This window comes from Centropristis striata, chromosome 6 (assembly GCF_030273125.1).
Source record: "Centropristis striata isolate RG_2023a ecotype Rhode Island chromosome 6, C.striata_1.0, whole genome shotgun sequence".
NCBI lineage: Eukaryota > Metazoa > Chordata > Actinopteri > Perciformes > Serranidae > Centropristis > Centropristis striata.
The window spans coordinates 38812296-38826224 of NC_081522.1; the positions used below are offsets into that span (position 1 = coordinate 38812296).

Sequence of the window (13929 nt, forward strand, 5' to 3'; positions counted from 1 at the left end):
ATATTTAATTTTTTTAACCACTGTCCTGTAGGTGTTTGTGAAGACTAGCTGCCCCCAAATTAATCCAAAACAGACTGTAATCTAGTCATTTAAAGCAGTCTACTTAACACACACGGCTTTATTTCACTGACAAATGACCGAGTTGGGATTTTGTGGTTGTCACAGCTTTACATGCTCCAAACCTTCAAGGCCATCACACTTCAAAAGATGCATGACAGACGGTTTTACTAACTTTACAGTCAATTAAAATGTATATTATCTACTCAATTACCTTTATAATGGAATATAATAGACAAAGGAATATGGAAATACTCACACGTGGACATTAACAAAGTTAATTTACTTGAGAAATGGACTTATGTTCATTACTTATTTTATTGTTTTTACTGTTTTTAGTATTTTATTGTTTTCATTGTTTTATTGTTTTATTTATACCTATTTGTGTATGATTTATTCTATTTGAATAACTGTACAGCACTTTGGTCAACTGAGGTTGTTTTTAAATGTGCTCTATAAATAAAATTTGACTTGACTTGACTTGACTTGAGTAGTCACAACATTTTACAAGACAAATATTATGCATTTGAATCCACTACAAAGTCCTTGTTACTTTGAGGCGTAGCTTTGAAGTCAACTGATGGATTTTCTTTTCTTTTATTAAAATGTGATCGGACATATGCTGAGTAGGGATGGGTATTGAAATGTGAACCAGGAGACATGAAGGACCAGGACTGACGTGCGTGCGCAAAAAAAGAAGGATCTTAAAATAAAACCTTTACGAATGGATGGATTAATTCAGTAAATGTATTGCAGCAACAATAAACAATAAAAACTATGCTCTTTGAAAATAAAAAGAAAATGTGCTTTGAAATACTTTTTTTTTAAATTGTTTATTTCAGTACAAAAAGTCAGTACAAAACACTTTTATATGACCAGGAGTATCTATACTTTGACTCAAGTTTGGTGGTTGTGTAAAAACATTTTCTTTGTTTTATTTTGGAGGTGCATCTCATTTCCGTCCTCCTCTGTGTTTCTTATATATATATATATATATGTATATATATATATGTATATGTATATATATATATATGTGTGTGTATATATATGTGTATATGTATATATATGTATATATATGTGTATATATGTATATATATATGTGTATATATGTATATATATATGTGTATATATGTATATATATATGTGTATATATGTATATGTATATATATGTATATGTGTATATATGTATATGTGTATATATATGTATATGTGTATATATATGTATATGTGTATAGATATGTGTATATGTGTATATATGTATATATGTGTATATATATATATGTATATATATATATACATATATATATATATACACATATATATGTGTATATATATATGTATGTATGTATATATATATATACATATATATATGTGTATGTATGTATATATATATATATATATATATATGTATGTACCTAAACATGTATACACTCTTCAAAAGTAAAAAAATAAATAAGCAGAGACAGGAATAAAAAAAATAAATAAATAAATAAAAGTTATTTCCTTCTTTCCTTCTATTAAGAGCACTTCTATAACTTGCCCTCAGACTATGTGTTCTGGTTAAACTAATCAATAAATGGTTGCCAAATTCTGTAGAACTTTGTTTCCTGTTTTTCAGTAAGAATCTGATTTTCTCCAGCTCTAAATGTCTCATAACATCTGTCATAAGATTCACATAAGTTGGGGCTGCCTTTTGTTTCCAATCAAGTAATTAATTCAATTAAATCCAATTGGCACACTGTAACACTGTACATATTGCCAAAGCAAGCGTCAGAAGTTTAAAAAAAAAAGAAAAGATAACAGTAAGGAAAGCAATGTTTACAATAAATTAATTATAATTCTATTATTAATTTTAAAGGAATTAAGAAAAAACTAATAACAATACAATAAAGCAATATTTACAATAAATTATTATAATTATATCATTCATTTTAAAGGAATTAATAAAAGAAAAACTAAATATCATTAGTATATAATATATGTCTAATTCTTTGTTTTATTTTGAAGGTTTATCTCGTTTCCGCCGTCCCCGGTGTTCGTGCCTCCAGCTTGACTTCTCTCCGGTTAAACGGATCTCCCGCTGTCTGTCATTCCAGCAGAGGCTCTTCATCACCGAGGCTCGTCCACCTGTCCTCCTCCTCCTCCTCCTCCTCCTCCTCCTCTCTCTCTGTGTGGGAATATTTGACGCTTTTTTTAAAAATCACCTTTTACAGAAAAAAGAAAGAAAAATGGCGAGCAGCTTCTCCAGACTCCTGTCGTCCAAGCGGAGGCTGGGGCTCCTGTCGGTGGTGGGGGGCTCGGTGACGGCGGGCCTCCTGCTCCACCGGGGGGACACCGTCAGCGCCGGGCTGCCGGTCCGCAGGACCTACCCCGCCAGGTACCGCACCGACCGCGTCCTCACATGACCCCACACACACACTGTGGGCCATTATTATATATTCATGTATAGGTCGTGATTCATTTAACCCTATAAAGCCAAGTGTATTATATTAGATACAGTAATTTTTGAGACCTCTACATCATCAAAAACCTGATGTATACATGTGTTGAAGATAAACAAACTGAGCAACAAATTGCACAAAAATACCAGATGTAGCAAAAATGATATGCAGGTTCCACGAGTGGATCAGTCATTGCTGCATTAAAAAACTTCATATCTGCAGATGTATGATGTTGTGTTATATGGAAGAAATATGTATTTTGCATGGTTGAGGAAAAAGGAAAAGTCAAAGTCTTAATAGGTTAAATATGTTAGGGTTTATATGTTTTTTTTAGTTCGAGAAAAACAAACTGTGAGCAACAACATGCACAAAAAGACCTGATGTATCAAATATGATACAAATTAGAATTCATATATGCAATTTATTTATTGATTAAAATTCGTCAGCATGTTAATAAGCACTCAGTTTTTACAAAAATTGAATTTTCTGGCAATTATTTCATGGTTCAGGCTTTATAGGGTTAACGTCTTTTTTTGTCGTGATTCACAAACATGTATTTATTTATTTTATTTTTTTTTCATAATTCACAAACAGTTATTTTTTTTCATGATTCACAAACATTTATTTTATTTAAAAAAAATGTATATCAAACAGTAATACAATGCACAGTTACAAAGAAGAAGAAACGAGTTACAGAATGATAAACAATGCAAAAAATAAAATAGAAGTAAATAATATATTTTTTTAAACTACATAGAATAATAATTAAATGGAAAAGAATGAAACAAAAAATAAATAAATAATAAAAAATAAACAGACGCAAGATTACATGTTAAAGACTGCAGTCTTCACAGCTTTTTTATTTTGTTAATTTGTTAATTTAACGTCATTTCATCGACGCAAATTAACGGAAATGACGCTCCTCATTATCAGTTTAACCGTTAGTGAAAAAAAATGGCGCGGTGTGAAACAACGTGACACTGCTAGCTGAACAACAAATTAAACACAATATTAGACTTAAAATATCATGAAGAAATGTGTGAATTTGAAACAGTTTCATGCTTTAAACTATCACATAACAGCTAATTACACATTAATATTCATATTAATAACATTAAATAGCTTTAGACACTAAGAAAAAACGCCAACTGACACTTTAAATGCGCCGTTATTTACATTATCGACCGTTAAGCTCCTTGTTAGTACTGCAGGAGTTGTATTTAATTTATTTTTTTTTATGGGCGGAGGTAGCAGCAGTGTAGTGTTAAATTTAAAAACAATGAATAAAGCGACTCTAAAATGGCAGATTTAATATTAAAAATGTTAGCTATGGGTTCATTTAGGCTCACATGACAGAGAGGCAAAAAAAAAAAAAAACCCCTGTTTCTGCTGTTACATGAGACGGTGAAGTGATATTCAGTGGGTGTGTAAATAAAGATGAGTCAGGAAGGCTGGAGGTGATGCGTACGTGTTCAGCTGCACGCTGCATTATAAAGCTCCGCATATATAATAAAGATTAATAAAACGTTATCTGATGCAAAGATATAATAAACCCCTGTGGAGGGTTACATAACACACACACACACACACACACACACACACACACACACACACCGTGAGAGAAAACTGTCAGAAATATCAAGAAAATCAGTCCTGCACTCAAAATCTCACTGAAGTAAAAAGATATAGATAGATAGATAGATAGATAGATAGACTGCAAAAAAGGTGTTAGATAAAACAGTAAATCTGAGGGAAATGATCTTGCTGCATGGACAGATAATTTACCTTGACAAGATTTATTAAATTAAGATTATTAAATCTAGAAATAAGCATGTTGAACGCTTAAAATAAGAAATTAAAACTCTTAAAACAAGATAAATTAAAGCTGCCAGCAGTGATGAACTGGCCCGAGCAGAGTGACCTGATGATTATTTGTTTCTTACCAAGATAAAAAAAACTTTAGATTTAGAAGTGTTGGATAAAAATCTAAGACAAAATCTATACTCATATCAGAACATTGATATAATAGCGATATATTGCCCTACAGTCTTGATTAAAGTAGATATAGCTGTAGGATACTTATGCACTAACAAAGTCCAATATTTCCTTCTAAAATGTAGAGTAGAGATATAAAGGAGCATAAAATGGAAACACCTGAGTAAAGAACCTTAAATGTTCCTCTGCTGAGTGTAAAGGTTTGGAGGCTGAGATTAGTGAGGTCACCTCAGGGTGTTTCACTGGCTGCAGCAACCAAACGGCCATTAATGGTTCTCTCTTATCAGGTCTTATTGATTTAATTAACAGGTAATCATAATCTAACATCATACCCAACATGCTGCCAATGGGAAACACCCAACTGTTATTAATCATTAAAGCCAGTGTAATGTTAGGCAACAGATAAGGCTCACTGGATATACTGGGGAATCAGAATGTAAAAACACAGATTAAAGCTCTTATATCAAACTTGTACATACCTACAGGATACAGTAGATACATTAGAGCAGGGGTCTCAAACTCAAATTACCTGGGAGCCGCTGGAGGCAGTATCAAAATGACCAAAAAAAGACACAAAATAACTTAAAAAAGACAAAATGACAGAAAAAAAGACACAAAATTACAAAAAAAGACAAAATGACAGAAAAAACACAGAATTACTTAAAAAAGACACAAAATGACCAAAAAAGACACAAAGTTACTTCAAAAAGACACAAAATGACAGAAAAAACTTAATTACTTAGAAAAGACACAAAATGACCAAAAAGAAACAAATTTAAAAAAAAAGACATAAAATGACCAAAAAAAGACATAAAATGACCAAGAAAAGACACAAAATGACCAAGAAAAGACACAAAATTACTTCAAAAAGACACAAAAAGACCCAAAATTACCAAAAAGACACAAAATTACTAAAGAAAGACATAAAATGACACAAAATGACCAAGAAAAGACACAAAATTACAAAAAAATACAGAAAATAACCCAAAAAATACACACAAAATTACTAAAAAAGACACAAAGTTCTTTTAAAAAAAGACACAAAGTTACTAATAAAAATTAAAAAAAGACACAAAATTACCAAAATGGACACAAAATTATTAAAAAAAGACACAAAAGACATAAAATTACCAAAAAAGACACAAAATGATTTAAAAAAGACACAAAATTACCAAAAAAGACACAAAATTATCTCAAAAAGACACAAAATTACCAAAAAAAAAGACACAAAAGTATTAAAAAAAGACACAGACTGAGATCTGTATTCTCTCTGTATTTCACCCAAAAATCTATCATCTAAATGTCCATAACAACATCTCCTTGTTTATGAGAGAATAAAGTGTAAATGTGTGACTTTACACAAATAAAACATAAATAATGTCAGTGTGGTGGCCTTCCCTGGTGTTGGCTCAGTCAAATACTATCATAGATAATAATAGATAATAATCTATAATAGATAATAATCAGCCTCACAAGTGTTAAAGTGGTGAAACAATTGATCAGCTGATCCTGATAACATCGACCGTCTTCTCCACTAATCGATGAGGGAGAAAGGGAAGCTTGTGCCTTTATGTTGTAGACCAGGAGCATCAGAAACACAGTTTATTCTTTATAAACCCATATTAGGGCTGTAAATCATATTTATAATATGTCATTCTCTGGATAACGATGTGATATTTGCTGTGATATGATTTAGAGTTGATTGATTTCAGAGGCCTGTGATCGATATCAGATGATATTATATGACCTTTATTACTGTCATACCAATTCACAAAGAGCAACTAAAACATGACATGACAACTTTACTGGAATTTCAAAATAAAGGCACGCTCGATTTCCATTCGAACTGCAAGGCGGCATGGCACGATTCTTAGCCCTGCTTTTATTCAATCACAGAACGGGGAGGGACGGCAAGATGATGACGAGTTCTATTGGGGAGATGGAAACTTGTAGTTTTGTAGTTTTCTTACGGATCCAACATGGCAGCAGCAGACACCTAGCTCTCTTTGGATCTAGCTGTAGACAGAGTTCTAGATAGTTTAGAGCAGGGGTCTCAAACTCGCTGGAGGCAGTATCAAAATGACCAAAAAATTACAAAAAATAAGACACAAAATGACAGAAAAAGACACAGAATGGCCAAAAAAAGACACAAAATGACTAAAAAAAGACACAAAATGACAGAAAAAAGACACAAAATGACAAAAAAAAGATACAAATTTATTTTAAAAAGACACAAAATGACCAAAAAATACACAAAATTACTATAAAAAAAGACACAAAATTACAGAAAAAACCTAAATTACTTAAAAAAGACACAAAATTACAGAAAAACTAAATTACTTAAAAAAGAAACAAAATGACCAAAAAAAGACACAACATGACCAAAAACAGACACAAAATTACTAAAAAAAGACACAAAATTACAGAAAAAGACACAAAATTACTTTTAAAAAAAAGACACAAAATTACTAAAAAAAAAAGACACAAAATGACAAAAAAAAGACACAAAATTATTTTAAAAAGACACAAAATGACCAAAAAATACACAAAATTACTAAAAAAAGACACAAAATGACAGAAAAAAACTAAATTACTTTAAAAAGAAACAAAATGACCAAAAAAAGACACAACATGACCAAAAACAGACACAAAATTACTAAAAAAAGACACAAAATTACAGAAAAAGACACAAAATTACTAAAAAAAAAAGGACACAAAATTACAAAAAAAAAAAAGACACAAAATTACTAAAAAAAAAAAAGACACAAAATGACAAAAAAAAGACACAATTATTTTAAAAAGACACAAAATGACCAAAAAATACACAAAATTACAAAAAAAGACACAAAATGACAGAAAAAAACTAAATTACTTTAAAAAGACACAAAATGACAAAAAAAAGACAGAGAATTACCAAAAAAGACACAAAATTATTTTTAAAAAGACACAAAATGACACAAAAAAAGACACAAAATTACCAAAAAAAAGACACGGAATTACCAAAAAAGACATTTAGCTAATGGGGTTTAGCGAGACCCCGGTCATTGTTGTGGTCTCGCCGTATAACTGATCTGATTGGCTAAGAGCTACCTACAGACACTTATGACAGACATTCATAGCGCCCAATAAACGGCTCTGGAGGATCGTATGTAGCTTCAATATGTAGCTTCTTTTTTTTGTTTCTTTTTTTTTACTTTGCATTGATGATATTGGACTGTCTATCATTAAATATATTGATATATCAAATAGATCAGTGATACTTTTTTATTTTGTTCAGGGAAAAATAAAAAAAATACAGTTTTTATATGATTTCTAATCTCTTGGCCTTCCTTATCACCTGGCAGACAGGAAACAGGAGCCAATAAGCTTCTTAGTCTGTGCTGCTTCTGCATTTTTACTGTTTGCCAAATGTAATTTCATTCCATCTTTGGCTTTAAGAAGCTGTTTAGTTTGGAGAAAAGCCAAAGTTTGACAGCAGGTTCTTCAGTTTCCACAGTAGGTTGATTAAAAGTCTAAATCATTCATTCAAACAGAGAGGTGGATTACCGTTGGTCCTTTTTGTTAATTCAGCAGCATTATTTTACTGAAACATCTTGTTGTGTATCCTTCACTATTATCCTCATCTACAGTCAAGAAAAATAAATATTTTCTTCAATTTCTTGTTAATTTTAATGCCTGGTACAACTAAAGGTACATTTGTTTGGACAAATATAATGATAACAACAAAAAATAGCTCATAAGAGTTTAATTTAACCCATTTAGGCCTAAAACGTCTGGGAAAATGCCTGTAAAACCTCTGGGCGATGTTAAAATCAGCCCCTAAAACCTGAAGTTTTTCTGTAAATTCAACAGAAGTGTCAACGCTTCCTACTAAATAATAGATTTTTCAGCCTCTGTAGCAGATAGAAATGAAATTCAAAAAGTGTTTGAGAGCTTATAGCTATATGTGGCTTTCATGAGAATTTGAGTTTATTTGTCCAAACTTTCATTTGGACTTTCGTTTCAAAAAACTTTCGTTTTTTAAAAATCACCATGTTGCATTGCGACATTCCCACATGTATTCTGATACATTTCGTTGGCCAAGAGACCGAAAATAAGTGGAAAAAACTACAAATATTACAAAACATGTGTCCGCTTTCCCGGCTTTAATGGGTTAAGAGCTGATAATCTAGACATTTAACATGGTTTTCTTGATAATAACCAAAATCAATATCAATAAAACCATGGAAAATGTCTAGATATCAGCTCTTAAATTAAACTCTTATCAGCTATTTTTGTTGTTATCATTATATTTGTCCAAACAAATGAACCTTTAGTTGTATCAGACATTAAAATGAACAAGAAACTGACCAGGAATTTCACCAGGAGACATAAAATATTTTTTAAAAAGACATAAAGAGACAGAAAATGACTCCAAAAAAGAAATGAACAGACAAAAATTGTTTGTAAAATGACTAAAAGATATACAAAATTACAAAAAAAGACATAAATATACAAAAAAGATGTGAAAGGTCCAAAAAAAATACAAAAAAGACGCAAAAAGACACAAATTGACCAAAAAAGACGTAAAACTGCCAAAATAGACATAAATATACCAAAAAAAGATGTGTGAAAAGACCCCAAAGAATTACGAAAAGACCAAAAAAGACTCAAAAAGACCCCAAAAAACCATAGAATGACCAAAAAAACACCAAATTACCAAAACAAAATACACAAATTGACCAAAAAAGATGTAAAAATACCAAAAAAAGGTTTTTGATCATTATATTAGTCCAAACAAATGTACCTTTAGTTGTACCAGGCATTAAAATGAACAAGTAAACTGACCAGGACTTTCACCAGGAGACATAAAATAATTTTAAAAAAGACATAAAGAGACAGAAAATGACTCCAAAAAAGAAATGAACAGATGTAAAATGACTAAAAAAGATAAAAAATTACAAAAAAAGACATAACATTTTTTTTAAAAAGATGTTAAAGGACCAAAAAAAAATACAAAAAATACACAAATTGACCAAAAACGACGTAAAACTGCCAAAATAGACATAAATATACCAAAAAAAAATGTGTGAAAAGACCCCAAAAAAATTGCAAAAAGACCAAAAAAGACTCAAAATGACCCCAAAAAACCATAGAATGACCAAAAAAACACCAAATTACCAAAAAAAATACACAAATTGACCAAAAAAAGGTTTTTGATCATTATATTAGTCCAAACAAATGTACCTTTAGTTGTACCAGACATTAAAATGAACAAGAAACTGACCAGGACTTTCACCAGGAGACATAATAATTTATAAATACAATAATTTTAAAAAAGACATAAAGAGACAGAAAATGACTCCAAAAAAGAAATGAACAGACAAAAAGTGTTTGTAAAATGACTAAAAAAGATACAAAATTACAAAAAACGACATAAATATACAAAAAAAGATGTGAAAGGACCAAAAAAAATACAAAAAAGACACAAATTGACCAAAAAAGACGTAAAACTGCCAAAATAGACATAAATATACCAAAAAAGATGTGAAAGACCCCAAAAATGACAAAAAGACCAAAAAAGACTCAAAAATACACAAAATGACCCCAAAAAAACATAGAATGACCAAAAAAAAAAAAATACACAAATTGACCAAAAAAGATGTAAAAATACCCAAAAAAGGTTTTTGATCATTATATTGGTCCTTTAGTTGTACCAGGCATTAATCGAACAAAGAAACAAAACAAATCATGTTTTCCATGACTGTGTAATAAAAGCAGCAGTGTGTCCTGCAGCTATAAGGTGACAGGTTTAGATGTGTACGTGCTGTTTGACGTGTCCTTGAACGCCTCAGTCTGTCTGCAGTAATGCAGTAATGTTATCTGTGTTTGTGTTTGTGCAGTGCGGAGTTCCCTGACCTGCGCAAACACAACAACTGCATGGCGTCCCACCTGTCACCTGCCATCTACGCCAAGCTGTGTGACAAGGCCACGCCCAACGGCTACACGCTGGACCAGGCCATCCAGACGGGCGTGGACAACCCCGGGCACCCCTTCATCAAGACGGTGGGCATGGTGGCCGGAGACGAGGAGTCCTACGAGGTCAGAGGTCATTCTACTCCAGCTATTCTCAACCTTGGGGTCGGGACCCCAATTGGGGTCGCGAGATGATTTCTGGGGGTCGCCAAATCATTTTGGAAGTCAGCTCTGTCTCCACTGTGTTAAAGTATTAATGTATTTTTGGTAATTTTTGGTCTTTTTTTGGTCATTTTGTGTAGTTTTTTGTCATTTTGTGTCTTTTTTTGGTCATTTTGTGTCTTTTTTGGCCATTTTGTGTCTTTTTTGGCCCTTTTGTGTCTTTTTTTGTCAATTTGTTTCTTTCTTTAGTCAGTTTGTGTCTTTTTTGATCATTTTGTGTCTTTTTTTGGTCATTTTGTGTCTTTTTTGGCCATTTTGTGTCTTTTTTTGTCAATTTGTTTCTTTCTTTGGTCATTTTGTGTCTTTTTTTGGTCATTTTGTGTCTTTTTTGGCCATTTTGTGTCTTTTTTTTGGTCATTTTGTGTCTGTTTTGAGTCATTTTGTGTCTTTTTTTGGTCATTTTGTGTTTTTTTTGGTCATTTTGTTTCTTTTTTGGGTGATCTGAACTGTGCCTGTGAGATTGTGTTCAGTGAGCGGGGGTCGGGGACAACATGCATGTTAAATTGGGGGTCGCGACTCAAAAAGGTTGAGAACTACTGTTCTACTCTACTGAGTCTGGGGCTACTTTGGAGCTTTTTCACTCTTTCTTTTTTCATTCTGCCTGTATATGCAACTTAAATAATGATCACCATGCCATGCTGCTATCACCTTTTTCAGCACAACTTTACCTGATTATTATTTTGTCATTTTGACTTAAAGTATCAACGTTTTGAAACACAAAGAAACACATAAACACACATAAAATACAAAAAAACACGCAAAATAAACACACAAACACACACACAAAATACAAAAAACACATACAAAACAAAAACACACACAAAATTACAAAAAAAACACAAACACACACACAAAATACAAAAAACACATAAAAAACAAAAACATACACAAAATTACAAAAAACTAAATAATTACACACACACAAAATACAAAAAAAACCCATAAAAAACAAAAACACACACAAAATTACAAAAAACAAAAATAAACACACACACAAAATACAAAAAACACATAAAAAACAAAAACATACACAAAATTACAAAAAAACACAAATAAACACACACACAAAATACAAAAAACACATAAAAAACAAAAACATACACAAAATTACAAAAAAACACAAATAAACACACACACAAAATACAAAAAACACATAAAAAACAAAAACATACACAAAATTACAAAAAACAAAATAATCACACACACACAAAATACAAAAAACACATAAAAAACAAAAACACACACAAAATTACAAAAAAACACAAATAAACACACAAAACGGACAATTTTGTTTTTACAAAAAACACCAAAAAATTACAAAAAACACGCAGAACACACACATAAGAACCACAAAAAACACACAAAAAAATACTAAAAACACACAAAAAAACAGTAAACACAAAAGATTAAAAATGTTGAAACACACAGTGCAAAAATTAGAAAAATCTAAGTAAAAGTAAAATGATGTTACACTTGGTCGAGGTGATTTTTACTTTTGCAGAAAAAAAATGAGTTGACGCACTAAATTGGACATGGAAACTTGTAGAAAAGCCAAAACTTTAGAGTTCAGCTGACAGCAGGAAACATGCTGCTGAACGTTTTTACGTCGTGACGTCATGAAGAAGTCGAGCTCCGGCGCTCTCATGGACTCCAGAGGGTTAAAAAAACACACAAAAACACACATGCAAGCTCCTCAGTGCTTCCAGGATGGGTTGACCTTACCCTGGATCACAATGTGGACAAACCTGATTCCTGCGGCCTCCCACTGATTTGGATCTGCTCCAAAAAAATGTGTATGTGGTTGTATGTAATTATTTATAGAAGGTGTGAAAGCTATAGCAGATGGCGGCCGGCACACAATGAACTGTTGTGAACGGATGCAGCAGATAAATTTATATTAGTCAGAAAATGTAGTTCAGGTTAGGGCTGCACAATTAATTAATTTTAATCGTGATCACAATTTTGGCCGCCACGATTAAATTAACCTGATCGTCGGCGATATTTCCATTTTAAAATGTGTCTCTCCTGCATATCTAATCAACACTTTCTACACCAGTAGTCCTCCAACTACCAGGGGGCGGGGCCGTTTTTATCCCCTGATAAAAGCCTGGTTACTGATTGGATAGAACGGTAAACAGGATGTGACGTAGTACTGGACGCCACAACAACACGCAACATTTGTAAAAGCCGGCGAAGCAGTGTTGCCAACTTAGCGACTTTGTTGCTATATTTAGCGACTTTTCAGACCCCCTTAGTGACTATTTGTCAAAAAAAGTGACTGGAGACAAATCCAGCGACTTTTTCTGGTGTTATTGGAGACTTTTGGAGACTCGTTCTTACTCTTCTTAACGAGCTGCGAGGGCCGGAGGCTCGTTAAGAAGAGTAAGAATGAGTCGAAGCAGCACAGTCCTCCTGCAGCAGTCTCTCCCAGCTGCAGAGCCGGAGGGGATGTTAACCCCTTAGCGTCCAGTCTGCAAATTGCTAACAGGCTAACAGTTAGTTCTATAGCAGTACAGTGTGTATGTGCTAACAGGCTAACAGTTAGCTCTGTAGCAGTACAGTGTGTATGTGCTAACAGGCTAACAGTTAGCTCTGTAGCAGTACAGTGTGTATGTGCTAACAGGCTAACAGTTAGCTCTGTAGCAGTACAGTGTGTATGTGCTAACAGGCTAACAGTTAGCTCTGTAGCAGTACAGTGTGTATGTGCTAGCAGGCTAACAGTTGTGTATGTGCTAACAGGCTAACAGTTAGCTCTGTAGCAGTACAGTGTGTATGTGCTAACAGGCTAACAGTTAGCTCTGTAGCAGTACAGTGTGTATGTGCTAACAGGCTAACAGTTAGCTCTGTAGCAGTACAGTGTGTATGTGCTAACAGGCTAACAGTTAGCTCTGTAGCAGTACAGTGTGTATGTGCTAACAGGCTAACAGTTAGCTCTGTAGCAGTACAGTGTGTATGTGCTAACTGGCTAACAGTTAGCTCTGTAGCAGTACAGTGTGTATGTGCTGCTGCTGCAGGAGGTGTTCACTTAGTGATCTCTGTTTGTTTACAACAAGCACCAGACACTAAAAACTGTTGCTATTGTTTGTTTAAAAGTAATGCAACGAAAATACAGATGTTTTCCCTAACATGATGAATAATCGTGATTAATAATCATGATTACAACATTGATCAAAAATAATCCAGTAGTTTTTCTTTCATCATCCTGCTGACAAACAGACAAACGAACCTCAGTGAAACTATCAGCTCCTTGGTGGAGTTA

The 13929-nt window shown here is 32.7% G+C and overlaps 1 protein-coding gene across 1 annotated transcript in view; it reads left to right on the plus strand.

The window, feature by feature from the left end:
* Positions 1 to 2147: 2147 nt before the first annotated feature.
* The window catches only part of LOC131973365 (creatine kinase U-type, mitochondrial-like), a 37362-nt gene continuing 25580 nt past the window's right edge, over positions 2148 to 13929 (plus strand). The window contains exons 1-2 of the mRNA XM_059335351.1: positions 2148 to 2434; positions 10376 to 10574. Of these exons, the coding sequence (XP_059191334.1) occupies positions 2286 to 2434; positions 10376 to 10574 (348 nt within the window). The 5' untranslated portion in view covers positions 2148 to 2285. The remainder of the gene's footprint in view (positions 2435 to 10375; positions 10575 to 13929) is intronic.